General features: G+C 39.6%; 1 protein-coding gene across 3 annotated transcripts in view; it reads right to left on the bottom strand.

Annotated features, from left to right (window-relative positions):
* Positions 1-4189: 4189 nt before the first annotated feature.
* Positions 4190-18331, bottom strand: part of LOC124007690 (protocadherin-7-like) — a 227639-nt gene continuing 213497 nt past the window's right edge. Inside the window, exons 4-5 of one of the 3 annotated variants that reach the window (XM_046318379.1) lie at positions 9836-9854; positions 8521-8660 (exon numbers count right to left, since the gene is read on the bottom strand). In XM_046318379.1, the coding sequence (XP_046174335.1) occupies positions 9838-9854 (17 nt within the window). In that variant the 3' untranslated portion in view covers positions 8521-8660; positions 9836-9837. Of the gene's footprint in view, positions 8661-9835; positions 9855-11264; positions 12494-18331 lie in introns of those variants that run through there. The other 2 variants (XM_046318377.1, XM_046318378.1) reach the window with 2 other exon arrangements.

The following is an 18331-nucleotide window of genomic DNA, read 5'->3' as shown; positions in this document are numbered from 1 at the left end:
AACAAGAATGTGAGTTTAGTGAGTCTTCCAGATAAGAGGCAGCAGGGATGACCAGGGATGTTCTCATGATCTGTGTCAACTGGACCATTTTCCTGTCCTGCCAAGCATTCGAAATGTATCGAGTACTTTTGGGTGTCAGGGAAAATGTATGGAGCAAAAAGTACATTATTTTCCATTGGAATGTAGTGAAGCATAAGTAAAAGTTGTGAAAAAAAGAAATAGTATAGTACAGATACCTCCCAAAATTACTTAAGAGTACTTTAAAGTATTTTTACTGAAGTACTTTACACCACTGCTGACAGGTGTATAAAATCGAGCACACAGCCTTTCAATCTCCATGGACAAACATTGTCAGTAGAATGGCTTCACTGAAGAGCTCAGTGACGTTCAATGTGGCACTGTCATAGGGTGCCACCTTTTCAACAAGTCAGTTCATCAAATTTCTACCCTACTAGAGCTGCCCCCGGGTCAACTGTAAGTGCTGTTATTGTGAAATGGAAACGTCGAGGAGCAACAATGGCTCAGCTGCGAAGTGGTAGGCCACGCAAGCTCACAAAACGGGACCGCTGAGTGCTGAAGCACGTAGCATCTGTCCTAGGTTGAAACACTCACTACTGAGTTGTTCCAAACTCCCTCTGTAAGCAACGTCAGCAGAAGAACTGTTCATCAGGAGCTTCATGAAATGTGTTTCCATGGCCGAGCAGCCACACACAAGCCTAAGATCACCATACGCAATGCCAAGCGTTGCCAGGAGGGGTGTAAAGCTCGACACCATTGAACTCTGGAGCAGTTGAAACCCATTCTCTGGAGTGATGAATTTGGCAGTCCGACGGACGAATCTGGGTTTGATGCCAGGAGAACTCTACCTGCCCCAATACATAGTGCCAACTTTAACGTTTTTTTGGGATGAGGAATAATAGTCTGGGGTTGTTTTTCATGGTTCGGGATAGGCCCCTTAGTTCCAGTGAAGGGAAATCTTAATGCTACAACATAAAATTACATTCTAGACGATTCCATGCTTCCAACTTTGTGGCAACAGTTTCGGGAAGGCCTTTTCCTGTTTCACCATGACAATGCCCCATGCATAAAGCAAGGTCCATACAGAAATGGTTTGATGATATCGGTGTAGAGGAACTTGACTGACCTGCACAGATGCCTGACCTCAACCCCATTGAACACCTTTGGGTTGAATTGGAACACCGACTGCGAGCCAGGATTAATCGCCCAACATCAGTGCCCGGCCTCACTATTTCTCTTGTGGCTGAATGGAAACAAATCCCCGCAGCAATGTTTCAACATCTAGTGGAAAGACTTCCCAAAAGAGCAGAGGCAGTTCTAGCAGCAAAGGGGGGACCAATTCCATATTAATGCCACATACTTTTGGTCATGTAGTGTAATTGCCCTATTGTTGATCATTTTGATTGATATCTATTATATACGTTCGAGGTCAAATGTTACGTTGCCCATCTCATCTGCATTGAAAGGTTACGTGATAGGCTGTGCACTAGTCACCGGTTATTGTGGTTAATATATAATGGGGCGTTAAACCACCCTGAGAGCCTCCTGGGTAATAACTGGTAACCCTCTCACCCTGCCTCACACCTGTCATACCTGACCCCACCCTTTCAGCCGCACCATTTGACACAGAGAGAGCTGTCCATTGTCGGATGGGATCAATTGCAAAATGATTGATGGGTGGGATTGGCATTTTCATTGGATGAAAGGCTTGTGTCAGCAATGCACAACACCCACACACAGGCATTCATGCGCTTACACACACATGCACATACACACAAATCCATTGAGAAAGTAAGTGTATCAACATTTCTCGGATTCAAAGATAACTTCCTTGAAGTCTATTACTGTGTGTGTATGTGTTTGACTTTTCCCCTGAGTGTGTTACAGTTTGTGTGTCTGTCCTCGCTGTGAATGCAATAAAATGAAGACATAATGACATCATCCTCGGGGGTGTGATTTCCAGTGAAATAAACTGTGATAGAATTTATATCATCACAATTAAATCAAAGTTATTGCAGGAGTTTTCTTCTGAAGTTCTTTATTTGTTCATTCCAGAACACATAAAAGTTGGCTTTCAATCTCTCAGTGCATCGGAAAAATAAATATGAAATAAAATCAATTTAACAAAACAAACTCCTTTTCCTTGGATACCATTTCCCCCTTGGATGTACCAGAAAAATAAACATTTTAAGACAAAACATTTTAGGGGATATTATATTGTAATTCTTATATAGTTTATGGAAGAATTCAGCTCACTGATAATATTCTGGGTCGTTAGTTTGCTCCATTGGGTTTTAATGGGAAGAAATTCATTTCTAAATGTCGTCCTCTCTTTGCACTGTGAGAGGTGAAAAATTATGTCATTAATTAGCTTATATACTCTGGCTTTGGGTACTGGCTCTCCTTGCTTTGATCTCTCTCTCTCAACCCTTAGCTGTCTCTCTAACGGTCTCCTCTTTTTTAAAGACCAACACGCCTTCCAAGGCCACCACCTCCATGCCTTTTATTGTTCTGATACTACTGTACCTTTTCTTGTCTTGATCTTCCTCCATGTCCCATGTTATCTCTGCCCTGGTTGGTCCAGGAACATGACAGGAACCCAGGAAGGACCTCCTTCCTGCTTATAACATTGCCCAACCCCCCATCCCTATACTACACCATGTATCTCACAAAATAACCTGACTGGAGGTTGCATACTGTAGGGCAATCTCTCTATCTTAGACCTGAGTCGAGTCCCAGACCGCAACGCACGCAAGTACACAGGAAATCAGTGTGTTGGATACATGGATGTGGAAGAACTAAATAAACTCTGTTTTGATACTATTGGTGTAAAAAATATATATAGAATGCCTGATTACCAATGGATTTGCCTAATTGATCACCATGGAAATAACCAATTCTAAGGATGTGGCATCTTGAAATCTTGTTATTCAAACAGTAGAGCGAAAAACATTGAATAGTTTGTAAGTGTACTGCACAGCATGTCAGTTATGATCAGCTTCACGGTGAGCTTGAATGGCATTTATTTTTCTGTAACTGTGGTTTCGCAAACTATAACTCCATATATTATGCATGGAATTGTTCATATTCAAAGACCTGCTTAATTCATAGAAATAGTCTTCCACAACAATTCCTTGGAATGCATTGCTTAAACATTAATTACATTCACATTCATTTTAATTTGTCTTCATTTCCCTTTCCCTAGATAGAAAATGTATATTTTCCTGCTGATTATTCCACGCTTGCCACAGAGAATAATATAAATGCAATTAGAATTTCAACATATTTTAAACCAAATTTGTCCTGTGTTCATTTGATCACAGAAACAACATTTTGGGGAAATATATTATTTGAAAAGGGATCAGAATTTAAAAAATACAGAGACAGATACATTTTTTCAGAAAGGGGAAATCAGACACAACAATGCAGAGAGCAACTCTATGTGAGTCCTATGAGTAATCACACGGCGCATAAACCCCACAGAACATATAACACAGCTATATTGCAAACACTTTTTATCACACCACTCTCTTATGTTGGAAAGCACCATTGTGGGATTTGAGAGAGAAAAAGTTTTCCAAATTATTGAACTTTGGAGATGTAACTTTACGGAGCATTATAGTTTTCTATTAAGACACCATTGGTGCTAGGGTTGGTGCTAATCAGAGCGTAGGGAACTGAACGGAATGGATCCTTAATTACCTGGCCTGTGGTCGCCTCATATATCACCCAGACATATGGGCCAGATAGCACACACACACACACACACACACACACACACACACACACACACACACACACACACACACACACACACACACACACACACACACACACACACACACACACACACACACACACACACACACACACACACACACACACACACACACACTGGCAGACACAGAACAACAGACCCACACACACAAAAACACGCTCAGACACACACATACAAAGGTCAGTGTTTCACTCTATAATAACATTAAACTTTTCCCTTGAGGTTATGTATGCATATTTGATTGGCTACCAGTGCACTAGTATGTATACAGTATATAACAAAACATATACTACTACTACTACTAAAAATAATAATAATATGAATGTCAATATATGTAGTGGTTGATTAATGGCTTGTATGAAACCACACTAATTCAAACCAATATATACCATATAGTTTTACCATGTTATATTTTAATTTCTGCACAGACGAAAATGACAAGCAGTTTATTTACAGAAACCTGTACAAAAGCAAATTACATTATGTAAAAGATTTCATAAATAGAAGTGGGCTTGCGTTCAATACATTTTGCCATGTTCAGCTAAGCTGCGTGCATAGTGAATCATAATAAACAATGATAAACTGTTTCCTCAATTTCCATATCAACATCCAAGTTGCAGGACAAATAGTTTATGGTTAATATCACAAATTTCATCACAGACTGTGAATGCTGAACAACTAATAGAAGAGAGAGCTGACTAAACATACACCTCAGGTAGCAAAAATATACTTTTTAAAATATATTTTTCTAAAAACCAAACTTGACAGTCATCTGTGGATTACCAGGTCAAGGAAATACCAATTGATTTTCTCCCTGTTTCTTTTCTATCAGATAATATTGTACATTCAGTAGTAAGCACAAGTAGCATATTGAATTTTTGAGTAAAGAGTTAATCAAAAAAGCTGATATATATAACACTTACCTACCTCTATATCCCTTTCTCGGTCTTTCTCGAAAAGACATGCAATTTCCTTTATGTTATAACACAACGAGAACCCACTACACTACTTCTCTGTTGTTTCCAATACTTTGTTTAATTTTTTTGTAATGTATGTGTTGTAAATGTGTGTTTGTGAGTGTGTATTAGGGGTTTCTGTACATCCTGAGGTGTGTATTCTGTCAGCATCTCTACCTTGCAACTTTTTTAAACCTCCATATTAGCAATTCCAGGCTTCCTCGCATCCTGAACAGTCAAATGTCTCCAAGTTTTTCTTCTACCAGCCCAAATGTGATTAATCCGGAAGAGTGTTTCATGCACATAAGGTTGTTGCACTGAACATGTACATTAGCAGAACACCATAGGATAATAATTGTTAGAATATATTGTCATTATTACTAATATTAAGCAGTACAAAAAGTTGTAATTTGGTTCATGAAACCACACTATGCTAGGAATGGAGATTCATACCTTGAACATTCCACATAAAGACCACATCAAGACCACTCTGTATCAATGTACCACACTGTATCTACTGTATCAGGCTTTTACCGACATTTGACTGGTCACATCCGGAGAAGCCAGAAAGTCATTTTATTTTTCCTCTATCGTAAAAGAATCTTCAGGAGTTATTTAAAATTTGACATAAATACCATCCCCACTACTTTTAGAAAGCATGTCAGCATAACTGGTTTTGTACCATTCCAAACCAACATTGAATCATACCAATTGGTATAAAAAGGCACAATTGCATATTTTGAATTCACTCTATAGTTTAGTTTTTTTTAAACATTTTTTTTTTACAGAAGCACTCTAAATATACAAATTGTCAACAGAAAATATGATAAAAAAAGAAAACACATAAAGATGATTATTTCCACGGTTCTGACTGTTATTGTATATCAAATAGAAAAAAAAGAGAGAGAAAGGGGGGGGATGGAAATGCAATGCCAGTACAAAGTTGCAAATCGTCTTACTGTACTATGTAAGTTCAGATATTACAGGTGAGCAACCTTGAACTGGATGTATGTTATAACTGTAAGGTTTGTTCAGCGGAATGGGGAACGTTCTGGAAATTTGTCTGACAGGAATGAAAGAAACAATCAAAGAAATATGATGGAAAGTTAAAGAAATATGCTAAATAAACATACATTTCTTCCTCCTCTAACTGATATACTAAGTCATACTACATGGCTAATGTCAGTTTAGGTATAACAAAAGCAAGCAACAAGATGGACATCCATGTTCACGGGGTAAGTTTTTTTTTTGTATTTTTCTTCAATTTTTTTTCTCCTTCTGAGTAAGTAAATTCCCTTTAAACATGCAATAAAAAGTACGTATGTATACAGTTTATAAGCATAGGAACACTTCTTCGAACGACAAGTAGTACTTACAGATTGGTGGACTGCCAAAAAGCAATCTGTTTTGAACCAAAGGGTTAGCTAACATACAAAAGGGTTCCCATTGCATCTGATATTTATCTGATATTCGTTTGCTCGGTTATGGTGGCATGACCTTGTGCCTACTCACCAGTGAAAAAGACCACTAGCGATGGGTAAGGAGGCACAATGTCTTCATATTGTGTGTGTTTCTGTGTATATGTGGTTGTCCAAAATAGTTTACCTACATGCCTACACGTTTGCCTACACGTCGCACCCGTGCTCAATTCAACCTATGCTCTCACTATACACTTACACATATGCATGTATTTAAAGCAACTTGTAGTAGTACTGTAGTTTCTCCCATGTACCTTCATGCCAGTTTGTTGTTTCCTATGCTTTGGTTTCTCTCACATACTAACTTGTAAGATGCTAAACTGGTGTCTTTTTCCCCACACCTCTTTGTAACTGTACATCAATAGGTATTTTCGATTGTAATTCATTTTCGATGTGCCATATGGAAATGTACTTCCACCACTGGTGACATCTCCATTCATGGGCAGTTGAACATGGACCTTGTTAGAGTACTAATCTTACCATTATGTGATAGGAGAGTGTGGTCATGTCAGTGTTGTGTACAATATGGTATTTATTGCTCATTCTAGCACACACCTTAACACAAAATAAGGTTAACGGAAAAACGTCGAAACATAGCTTTCCTCGACCAGCTCAACCTACCCTATCATGCATGCTTTTACATCCCCAGAATTTTTCTCAACTAACTCAACTCAAATCTACCATGACATGTTAGCTGTGTGTTGATTTGTGTGAATTTGTGTCTGCTTGTCTGTGTGGGAAACTTTCATCTGAATAGGAATCAATATATGCACAACTACGTACAAACATATTACGCAACTCAAGCAAAGACCGCCAACCAGTTCAGATTGGTCATGGTTCTAGATAGAAACTTGCATCTCCAATGTATTTTTTGTCTACAACTTTCAGGCCATCCAAAGATAGAGCAAGAGAGCGAGAGAAGGGGAAAGTGAGCTTTAAAGTATTGGTCTGAATCGATGTATATGTCCAATGTTCACTTCTATAGGTGTCTATGAAAGAGGCAAAGAGAGTATTATATGCACACTGGTAAATAAGCATACTTCGACATCATTTCCTCATTCACCCTGTGGGTCAGGGACTACTGTGGCTTGGACATTGCCAACCACATTGGCTCCATTTAGTCCATTTTGTTAATTATATTCTCCTATGAATGAGGCGATACACACAGTCTCATCCACAGGACAGAAAGTTCAAGCTTAGTCTTTCCCAAATGTTAACGATGATGCCCCATGCTAGTAGCCTTCGCAGTCTATTGTTGTTTGGTTGTGTTTGGGTCTCTTTTTGAATGAGAAAGCAACATTGAATCATAAACTGTTGAAATGCAGAATCCAGAATCCAGAGTGAGTAGCACAAAGGTGTCATGACACGTGATGTGATATATGACACATTACTGTATGTAGGCTATATGACGCTTGCATGAGGGTGGGAGTGTCAGTAAGTCCCCAAAAGGCATGACATCGGTCCTTTGTCACACATCTCATTGTCACACACTCAAACTAGTTCACAAGTACAGTTATAGAAAAAGAGCGGAAAATAAAGAAAGATCCTCTTTTGTACAGTACAGTCTTTAAGAGGTGGGGTCAGGGAGAGATAATGCATGCACGTTTTATGGAAATTAGTTGGTCAGGCAGCAGTAATGTTCCCATTGGCCGGCCAGCAGCAGTTACCCAATGTCTCGCTTTGAGTCCCACCAATAGCCCCACCCTCTTCTTCCTCTTGCAGGATATGGTAAGAATCTGAAATCTAAAAGGGATTATACTTGTATCCACGTAGCTTTTAGCATTGTTTCATGTTGTTGTTGTTGTTGTTGTCTTGGAGAAGGGTTATCCTTGGACCTTTCCTGCTCAGCCAAGGTACATTTGGTACAGTAAAAAGTGTCTTTAGTTGTTGTCGTTGTGGTAACCTACTATATTGTTGATGTTTATGTACCATGGCGCTACTTCCCCCGCCCCCCTCACAGGTAGACCTCCCGGCGAGTGAGTGTGCCGCAGGGTGAGGGCTTGTACTCCCCGGTGGGGGCCAGAGGGATCTCCTCAATGGGGTGACCCACCACCCTCTCTTCAACCCCCGGTGGGCTAAAACTGGGCGAGCCAAAGCCCTCGTAGGAGGAGGAGGAGGAGGCTGTCTTCTTGTTGAGCAGGTTACGGTTGCGGTCATTGCCCAGCATCACGTGGGAGGAGGGGTCTCCATTGGACATGGCGGCCAGGGCTTCCTGGCTGCCAGGATGCTGCTGCTGCTGCTCGGGAGGGCTGCTGCCGCTGCCACCGCCAGTCATGAAGGTAGAAAGCTTTGGTTGTTGGGTTGTGGTTGTCTTGGGCCGGCGCTCAGGCGACGTGCGCACAGGCATCCAGCAGGAGTCAGAGTGGCCGTATTCATCGCATTCCCGGGTGCACTTGCCTGTCATGGCTACGTCGGGCAAGGGCCGGGTGTCTGAAAGGAAGGAGAAGAGAGAAGGGTCATTAGTGAAAGTGGTCCGTTTCGCCGAAGTGGGACATATGTGGGACATATTATTAATATAAATGCTAAATCTTAAAATTATGTTTGTTAGGTTATGGTATGGGACACATTACATTTGTTAAAAGGAAGTTTATTTTTCTGCCATTAGATGCGTTAGTCTGTACATCTCGACGTTGAAAATTGGATGACAAGAAAAATACATCTAATTAGGTTGGGTTTCCATGGTTACTGGTGACTAATGTAAGCATTATGCTTTGAATTGTATCATTGGCAAATGTCTTTAGATTTAATTGATACAATTGCTTTTGCTTTCATGCAGAACACACACCACATGAACAAAACAAACAAAATCTAAGTTAAAAAAGAACATTGCACCGAACGACGACAACATCTCAAACTGAAAACAGTGAGTCATAGCTGAAATAATGTCATGCTTCAAAATGTGGGGCGGGTGCAAATTGTGTTGCTCCTAAACCATTGTCTAATGATGTGTAATGCTATCTACTCTGTATGTGGGCGTATGCTGCTGTACTGTATGTAGACATGTGTGAGTATGTTAAAGAGTGCGTGAAAACCAGCTCTATATAAGCCCATTTTTTATTTAGAGATAGTCACAGTCTGATCTAGGTAGCCTGCTAGTCAATCACATCTAATACTACGGACCTTAATCATTTACCAGACAGATGAAGGAAAATAAGATTAATTACAGTACATGTTATTTGTTCTGAAAGATACATTGTATACATTGAATACGGCACTAAAACCATCACTGCAACTAGTGTAAAATGAATATCACCAATAGAGCTACTATTATGCCACAACTGCTACCGGTACTATTAATTTTTAGTATTATTACTTAATGATTTTTTTGTTGCATAAAAACAGATAAAAAAATAACAGATGAGTGACAGAAACTATATATCTTATGCGACAGAACAATCTACCTCACAAGCTCAGTTCTAAGTTAAAAGCGAGATGTTAAAAGCTGCCAGTGCCAGGGTTACAGTAAACAGATGCCATGTTAGATGTGGTCTGCCAATGACCAGAAAGATGTGAAGTATGAAAAAAAAACAAGCAAGAGGGGGTGAAGTGCAGATCTAGAAAGCATGCTGCCCCGCCCTTAAAATGTTATTTTAACCATGGCTTACTTTTAATGCTCTTTTTCTCCTGTAAAGGAAGAATAGAATATAATCACTGGTTGTGCTTGGCATTGTAGGCACTTTCAAAATATACTGTATGAGAAATTCCCCACTGCATTGAATGAGACTACAATTCAATATAAAACAAGGCATCAATGAATCTAATCAAAGATATGTGCAGAAACATGTATAGTGTGAATCGAGATAGACATATAAACAAAATGATAGAGAGAAGAGAGGGAGAAAGAATGAGAGCAATATAGTTCTGTTGATTGGAATGTTGGATCCCCATAATGAATTGCTTGTCTGGTTAGAAGGAATCATATAAAATCTGCATCTTGTATCAAATACATCATGTCTGCCATTCCTCTGTTTTTGTGAGTCCCTTGCCATTTTCACCACTGAAATCCATGTCAATACAAAAAATTGCTTGTTGCAATGGATAGTAACATATCCATATGAAGTCAGTGCTAAGGTAGTAGCTACAGTACATGCAGACCGAGACAAGACATTTGGTGTATTGTCCATGTTATTTGTGAACCATAGAAAAAAATATTAATTTCAGCAAGAAGAATACACTGAACAAAGAGAATGGAGTCATGGCAACCACTGTTGACTGCTAACATATTCGACATTAATGACGAAATGGTAACTACAGCTGTAGAATGGATGGAAGATGGCAAAAAATAAGAAAGAAAGAATAAAGTAATATATCTCCTTTCTCCCCAGAGTGACGCTTGATGTTTGAGCATTCAGGTAGATAAAACCAGAGATCACATATCTGTCTGAGCAAAGACATGCCTCTTTGCTTGGAAGAATTGCCCTGATTGGCTCTTCCACCCAGTCTGGCCTACAATTGAGCCATCAAAGTTTTAGTCCTGAGCTGCTACCCACACCCCGGCCCTCTCGCTCCTGAGTGTCGGAGCTCGTCTGATCGCCCTACTCACCCTCTCGCCCCAATCACACTCCCAGCACCTCGGAAAGAAAGGAGAGGAGGGTCTCGTGGGTATACTGTCCAGCCTACAGCTATCACCTCCACTGCCCTCAGTGAGAGATACACAGGACTAGGCAGCTTTCGACTGAGAACTACAACAGTATATATCATACCATGCCACCTATAGTGATGTTTCTCACAGGGAAAATATCTAGCTAAACCACTCATTTTAACAGCTGAGCTGCTAATGCTGATGCTATTATGGTCACAAACCTTTCCAACACACTTTTTGTTTTTGACTGACATACAGCAACTAGTATAAAAATTCAAGATGTGATGATTCTAAGCTAAACTAAGGTTTATATGCACGCTATGTTACTTTCTCACATATTTCTCCCATTGTATTACAAGTTGGTCACAAGCAGGAGAAATAAAAAAAACAATCCATTGCAATATCTGTACAAGCGTGAATTGAACGTTTTTGATCAGAACCATCCACTGGGCACAAACTGGTTGAATCAACATTCTTTCAATGTAATTTGTCAACGTATAGTGATGTGGAATCTATGTGGAAAATACATTGGATTTCTAAAAAGTTATCAATCGTAACTGTTGTTTTGAGGGTGAAATTTCACCCACAGGATTATGTCATCATGGTGTTAGCAGTTGATGTTACTATTCAATAACACAGACCCCAAAGAAAATCAGGGGGAGGAAAATTGGTTTATTCAAAGAGAACAAATCATGCGGGGAGGTAGATGGTAGATTTTCATTCTCCCCTGTCCTCAGTGATTCTCTTCCGTGAGTCTCTCCACAGAACAAAGGGACAGGATGTAGTTTATAACCCAGCCCTAGCCTGTGGTTGACCAATTAGAATTCCTTGCAATAAAACTGGGCCAATGGCCAAATAACAAGTATGCTATTTCAGGTTCAATGTATAAACAATTTGGACCAATGAGAACTTGCCCTGTAGCTATGAGACCCGGACTGAAATTCCTCCCACGTCTCTGACCCATTGATCATTGATCTCCTATTGCAGACAAAACACCATTTCCATTGATCGTTAGTACTCTTTTGACTTTTAGTCCTCTTGACCTTTAGTACTCTATTGATCTCTCATCCTCTGCTTTGTGTATTTATCTTGGGAATATTCTTACACTTCCCTCTAGACCATTTTAAAAATAAATATTCCTAAAAAAGAAATGTTGAAGAAAAAAAAACATGACAAAATAGACAGTATAAAAAACATTAGCAGTAAGCATAAAATCATGTACATTAAACACCTTGCATTTCTACAATAAAAACAAAGGGTGTATTTTACTTGCTGTTACAATAAGAAATAGATTTCAAACAAAGTTATAGAAAATAAGTTATTAACAGGTGTAATGATGATGTCCCTTACGATTCCTACCACATCCTGTATTAAGAGGAAATTCACACAAAAAAAAGAATTGTCCACAAGACAATAATATTCAATCGTCCTATTGGCAAGGTAATCATTCAACAAGTAATTTAAAAGTGACCAGCTCTTTCACACTGGTATCAGTCCCATATAGATAACTATTAGAGATTATTTTCTGACAGTCTGCCGGTAAGTGAGGAATTCTTCTTCCATTCCACTGGTTGATAAGGACTTATCTAATGAACACTTCACCAGTGATCTTGTATCGTTTCAGGTACAGTCCTTGGATCAAGGAATATTGCTTCAGCTTCAGACGGTAGACTCTCATAACCTGTAACGAAGGAAACAAAAAAAGTGAAAGTAACATGTCCTGGTTTTAAGAGAAATTGATTTCCCTAATATGATGACTGCTGTGTACAACATAGGAGCTTATCAGGTTCTGATCATCTTACTATGCTTCTTCACCCGAGACTGGCCCCCAATTGGTAAGTAAGTTCTTTATGTATCAATACGTTCTTAATTCTCCAGGCTCCACTTTGTCATCAAAATGGAAAACCTTGCAATAAGTGACATGTATCCATCGTGATTTTCCCTGGACTTTTACTGTTGACCTCGCTATGAGCAAAACTTGATAAGGACCTGCCCATATTGGCCCTAATGTCTCTGTTACATATGTCCTGGTATTACGTCATGCCCCCCCTTGGGAGTTATTCCCCAGGCCCATTTTACTTCTCTGTTCATGATTTCTCCATGTGCTTTCATTTTCAAAATTGGAACATGTCCAGGTAACTGCAAAGCATTCAGTAGAGCCATCCCAGTGATGTTATGAATCCTCTGCTTTTCCATATTTTTCCAAAATCATGGGTAACACCAAAAACATACCTTTAGTCTGTGTAGATATTAGCGTTTTCCTTCAGTCTGCTTGCATGCTTCAGTCAAAGCCACCAATTCCGACACCTGTGCTGATGTTCGTGCCAGTAACGTCCCTGTCACTATCACATTGTCCATTGTAGTAACTGCCCAGCCTGCCTTCCACACACACCCCTCCACAATGCTTGAACCGTCTGTGTATAAGATAAAGTCAGCGTTTTCCAACAGATGACTCTTAATAAACCCATCAGAGAGCTGATCCAAAACCAACTCACAACAGTCGTGTTCAAGTAATGTGGTATCTGGAGAAAGCACCAGAGTAGCTGGATTACATGGTGTGTCACGTTGTATGATGTTAGGAGCCTCCAACACCGTCGACCATTTGTTTCAACAAGCAGCTGTGACCTGTGCAGCTCAATTCATTGTCAACAGCATGCCGGCAGAATGTGTCTTTTCAACTACACTCATGTCCCATAGATCTTTAATCACTACTTTTGCTAATGGGATATTGTTTTGTGCAAGGTGGGGCAACACCTGTCAAGCACACTGGTTCCATATCCAAAGTTCCACACTCATTTTTCTTCATAGTCCAAATAGCATGATTCTGAACTGTAGATCCCTGCAGTTGTCTAATTTGCCACGTCACCTTTCCTTCAGAAATGTTCAATGTTAGTGTCAAGTTGCTTAATAACATCAAGGCCTAAAATAGGTTGTTCAAATGAGCCTATCCACACCCCTGCATCAATCTTCATTGGACCAATAGAAATTGATAAGGGTTTGGTCTGTTTCATATCTGCACCCCTCCCACTCCTGTTGCTCTCATCTTCTTGCCCGTGTACTGAGGACTTGTGTGTTTTGCATAAGATATGGCCAATACAGTGACTTCAGCACCCATATCTACAACAAAAATTTGTAAGTCGCTCTGGATAAGAGCGTCTGCTAAATGACTTAAATGTAAATGCAAATGTAAAAATCTACTGTCATGTTCACATACAGTGGGGCAAAAAAAGTATTTAGTCAGCCACCAATTGTGCAAGTTCTCCTACTTAAAAAGATGAGAGAGGCCTGTAATTTTCATCATAGATACACTTCAACTATGACAGACAAAATGAGAAGAAAAAAATCCAGAAAATCACATTGTAGGATTTTTAATGACTTTATTTGCAAATGTATTTGCAACACGGACTTTCAACTCCCTCCAAAGATTTTCTATGGGGTTGAGATCTGGAGACTAGCTAGGACCTTGAAATGCTTCTTACGAAGCCACTCCTTCATTGACCGGGCGGTGTGTTTGGGATCATTGTCATGCTGAAAGACGCAGTCACGTTTCATCTTCAATGCCCTTGCTGATGGAAGGAGGTTTTCACTCAAAATCTCATGATACATGGCCCCATTCATTCTTTCCTTTACATGGATCAGTCATCCTGGTCCCTTTGCAGAAAAACAGCCCCAAAGCATGATGTTTCCACCCTCATGCTTCACAGTAGGTATGGTGTTCTTTGGATGCAACTCAGCATTCTTTGTCCTCCAAACACGACGAGTTGAGTTTTTACCAAAAAGTTATATTTTGGTTTCATCTGACCATATGCCATTCTCCCAATCTTCTTCTGAATCATCCAAATCCTCTCTAGCAAACTTCAGATGGGCCTGGACATGTAGTGGCTTAAACAGGGGGACACGTCTGGCACTGCAGGATTTGAGTTCCTGGCGGCGTAGTGTGTTATTGATGGTAGGCTTTGTTACTTTGGTCCCAGCTCTCTGCAAGTCATTCACTAGGTCCCTCCGTGTGGTTCTGGGATTTTTGTTCACCGTTCTTGAGATCTTGCGTGGAGCCCCAGATCGAGGGAGAAATACCAGCAACAGTGTGTGAAAACTTTGTGAAGACTTACAGAAAACGTTTGACCTTTGTCATTGCCAACAAAGGGTATATAACAAAGTATTGAGATAAACTTTTGTTATTGACCAAATACTTATTTTCCACCATAATTTACAAATAAATTAATTAAAAATCCTCCAAGTGTAACAGCGTTCTTCGTTTGTCAAAAGAGAGTCGGACCGAAATGCAGCGTGGTGGTTACTCATGCCTTTAACCACTTGCTCCTACCTGGCACGCAGGCGTCCCATCTAGAGCTCTGGAAATGCAAATGCGCTACGCTAAATGCTAATAGTATTAGTTAAAATTCAAACGTTCATTAAAATACACATGCAGGGTATTGAATTAAAGCTACACTCGTTGTGAATCCAGGCAACAAGTCAGATTTTTAAAATGCTTTTCGGTGAAAGCATGAGAAGCTATTATCTGATAGCATGTAACACCACAAAAGACCCGCAGGGGACGTAAACAAAATAATTAGCATATTCGGCGCTACACAAACCGCACAATAAAATATAAAACATTCATTACCTTTGACCATCTTCTTTGTTGGCACTCCTAGATGTCCCATAATCACTATTGGGTCTTTTTTTCGATTAAATCGGTCCATATATAGCCTAGATATCGTTCTATGTAGACTGTATGATAAACGAAAAAAAGAGCGTTTCATAACGTAACGTCATTTTTTTAAATTCAAAAAGTCGACAATAAACTTTCACAAAACACTTCAAAATACTTTTGTAATGCAACTTTAGGCATTAGTACACGTTAATAAGCGATAAAATTCATCAGGAGGCGATGTAACTTCTATAGGTGTCGTCTGGAAAAAAACATGGCCGAGAGAGCTCGACCAAAACATCCGGTCGGAAAACGGAAGGAAGGAGTTCCCTTGAACCGGTTAGACCAAGAATCAATTGCGAATCAAATGACAAGACTCTAGACAACGTGTGGTAGCTGTAGGCGCAGAAACCTCGGTCTCATATAATTCGGTTCACTTTGAACAAATACTGGAAGTAAGCGCAAGGATATTTATTTCCATTTTCAGTGATCAGGTTTTCCTGCGCTATTCGATGAAACTCACGCTCTGTTAAAGTCACAGCCGTGATTTAACCAGTTTTAGAAACGTCAGAGTGTTTGCTATCCACACATACGAATCATATGCATATACTATATTCCTGGCATGAGTAGCAGGGCGCTGAAATGTTGTGCGATTTTTAACAGAATGTTCGAAAAAGTAGCGGGTCGACTTAAGAGGTTAATGAAGAAAAACAAAAGTGATACATGAAATAACTATTAAAAACAAAAACAACAAACGGAACGTGAAACCTAGATACAGCCTATCTGGTGAACACTACACTGAGACAGGAACAATCACCCATGAAATACAAAGTGAAACTCAGGCTACCTAAATACGGTTCCCAATCAGAGACAACGAGAATCACCTGACTCTGATTGAGAAGCGCCTCAGGCTGCCAAGCCTATACAACACCCCTAATCAGCCGCGATCCCAAATACTACAAACCCCAATACGAAAATACAATATAACATAAACCCATGTCACACCCTGGCCTGACCAAATAATATAACGAAAACACAAAATACAATGACCAAGGCGTGACAACAAGGTGATTTTCTGGATTTTTTTCTCATTTTGTCTGTCATAGTTGAAGTGTACCTATGATGACAATTACAGGCCTCTCTCATCTTTTTAAGTGGGAGAACTTGCACAATTGGTGGCTGACTAAATACTTTTTTGCCCCACTGTATATTCCATCTGATTTCAGATGTTTACCAGCTGAGATGAGACGTAAGAGGGGGTCTAATTAAGTTTCCCTCCACAGTATCCAGCAAACTCTGATGCTGAGCCAGAGAGAGCTTCTTACATTTCTGCATCAGCATTGTGTTGTTGGGGCTTTTGTCTTGATTCCATTTTCCCTTAGACGGACCCTGCTTCTCCTGGCAATTCCTCATAAGAACACGTTTTCTTTTCCTACATTCTCATTGCCAGTGACCAGAAATCCTGCAATAATGACATTCACTAGGTTTCTCTTCTGCTGAACAAATAATGTTGTTGGTTTCACTCGGAACCTGCAAAACTCTGATGACAGCCTGTTTATTATGTTGAATGATGTCTCTGTCCCGTCATGACAACCTGTTGATGATGTCACCATAGTTTTGTCTCTCCCAGTCCGTAGTTGTGGAAACAAAAGTTTTTTTTGCAAATCATCATGTATGAATTGCATCAGCTGATGTGTGATTGCCCCATTTTTGGAGGAATTGACTGCATCTTCATCTTACATGTTGGGTAACCCACTGTGTTTAACCTCTTCTGCTCTAAACCCTTCTCCAAATTCAACAAACGGTTCTTTCGGTTTTTGAACACTTTCGGTGCTTGCATTGGTTAGACCCTTAAGAAAAACATGTATGGCTCTCCATCATCGGCCACATCTTGCTCTTCACCACCTACAGCTCGAAAAAACCTCTTCTTAAAGTACACTACATTCACAGTTGTTCAAAACAAAGGCTAATAACTGTAACCCATCATAAGGATGTAGATTTTAGAGTTACTGATGACACTTCAAATGGTCCTATGTTTTCATACCCATTTCTCGTGCATATTTCATTCATCCAACTGTTTTGGAGATGCTGATTTATGTGTGATTACTGTCACAGGAGGTTTGTATTTATTAACTTTTACAACCTGTGTTCTGGTTGGCCTAAGACATTGTTCATCATCGCTGTCAGAATCGATTGACTCAAAGCCAGGCAGTGCTGACCAGATGCTTGAAACACGATCATCCTTGCACAACTCAGCCTGAGGGTAGATTGAGGGAACAAAGGGTTCACATGTTGGATTCTTTTTTTACAACCCTTGCCTGTAATTGTTGAATTTCTCCTTTCAAGGTTTTTATCTCTTCACCAAGAGCTCTCAAACGATTTATATCTCTCTGCAATGTCCTGTCATAATTCTCCAGAAATAATTTTTCATCCTGTTTTCTTACTTCGGCTAAAACAGTTAAAGACCGTCTTTGTCAAGGAGTTATACAAAAAGCTTGGGGGGAAAAATACAGAGAATGTCTATCAGACAAATTCCATATTCCATCTTTGTCAACAGTGACTATTTCTTTATTATCTCTTGCCTACAATTCTCTACTTTGAAACGTAAAATATTGTTTCATGTCTCGCCTTTTTCCAGAGTAGTTTTCTCACATAATGGCATTACATTAACTTCTAAAGTTGTATAATATATATATCTCTATGTTTATATATCTATTTAACCCCAATATATATATATATATATATATACTGTACATATATATATCAAACCTATTATATTATAGAATACAAATTGTTTCTGTAGGGCCTGGTTACCATAAAACTTGTGTTCCCTTCAAAATCTTGTTGAAGGCTTACATTACCCACACG

The sequence above is a fragment of the Oncorhynchus gorbuscha genome, linkage group LG21 (genome assembly GCF_021184085.1).
Source record: "Oncorhynchus gorbuscha isolate QuinsamMale2020 ecotype Even-year linkage group LG21, OgorEven_v1.0, whole genome shotgun sequence".
Classification (NCBI taxonomy): domain Eukaryota; kingdom Metazoa; phylum Chordata; class Actinopteri; order Salmoniformes; family Salmonidae; genus Oncorhynchus; species Oncorhynchus gorbuscha.
The sequence above is the reverse complement of the archived record's forward strand: the minus strand, read 5'-3'. Positions and strand labels throughout refer to the sequence as shown.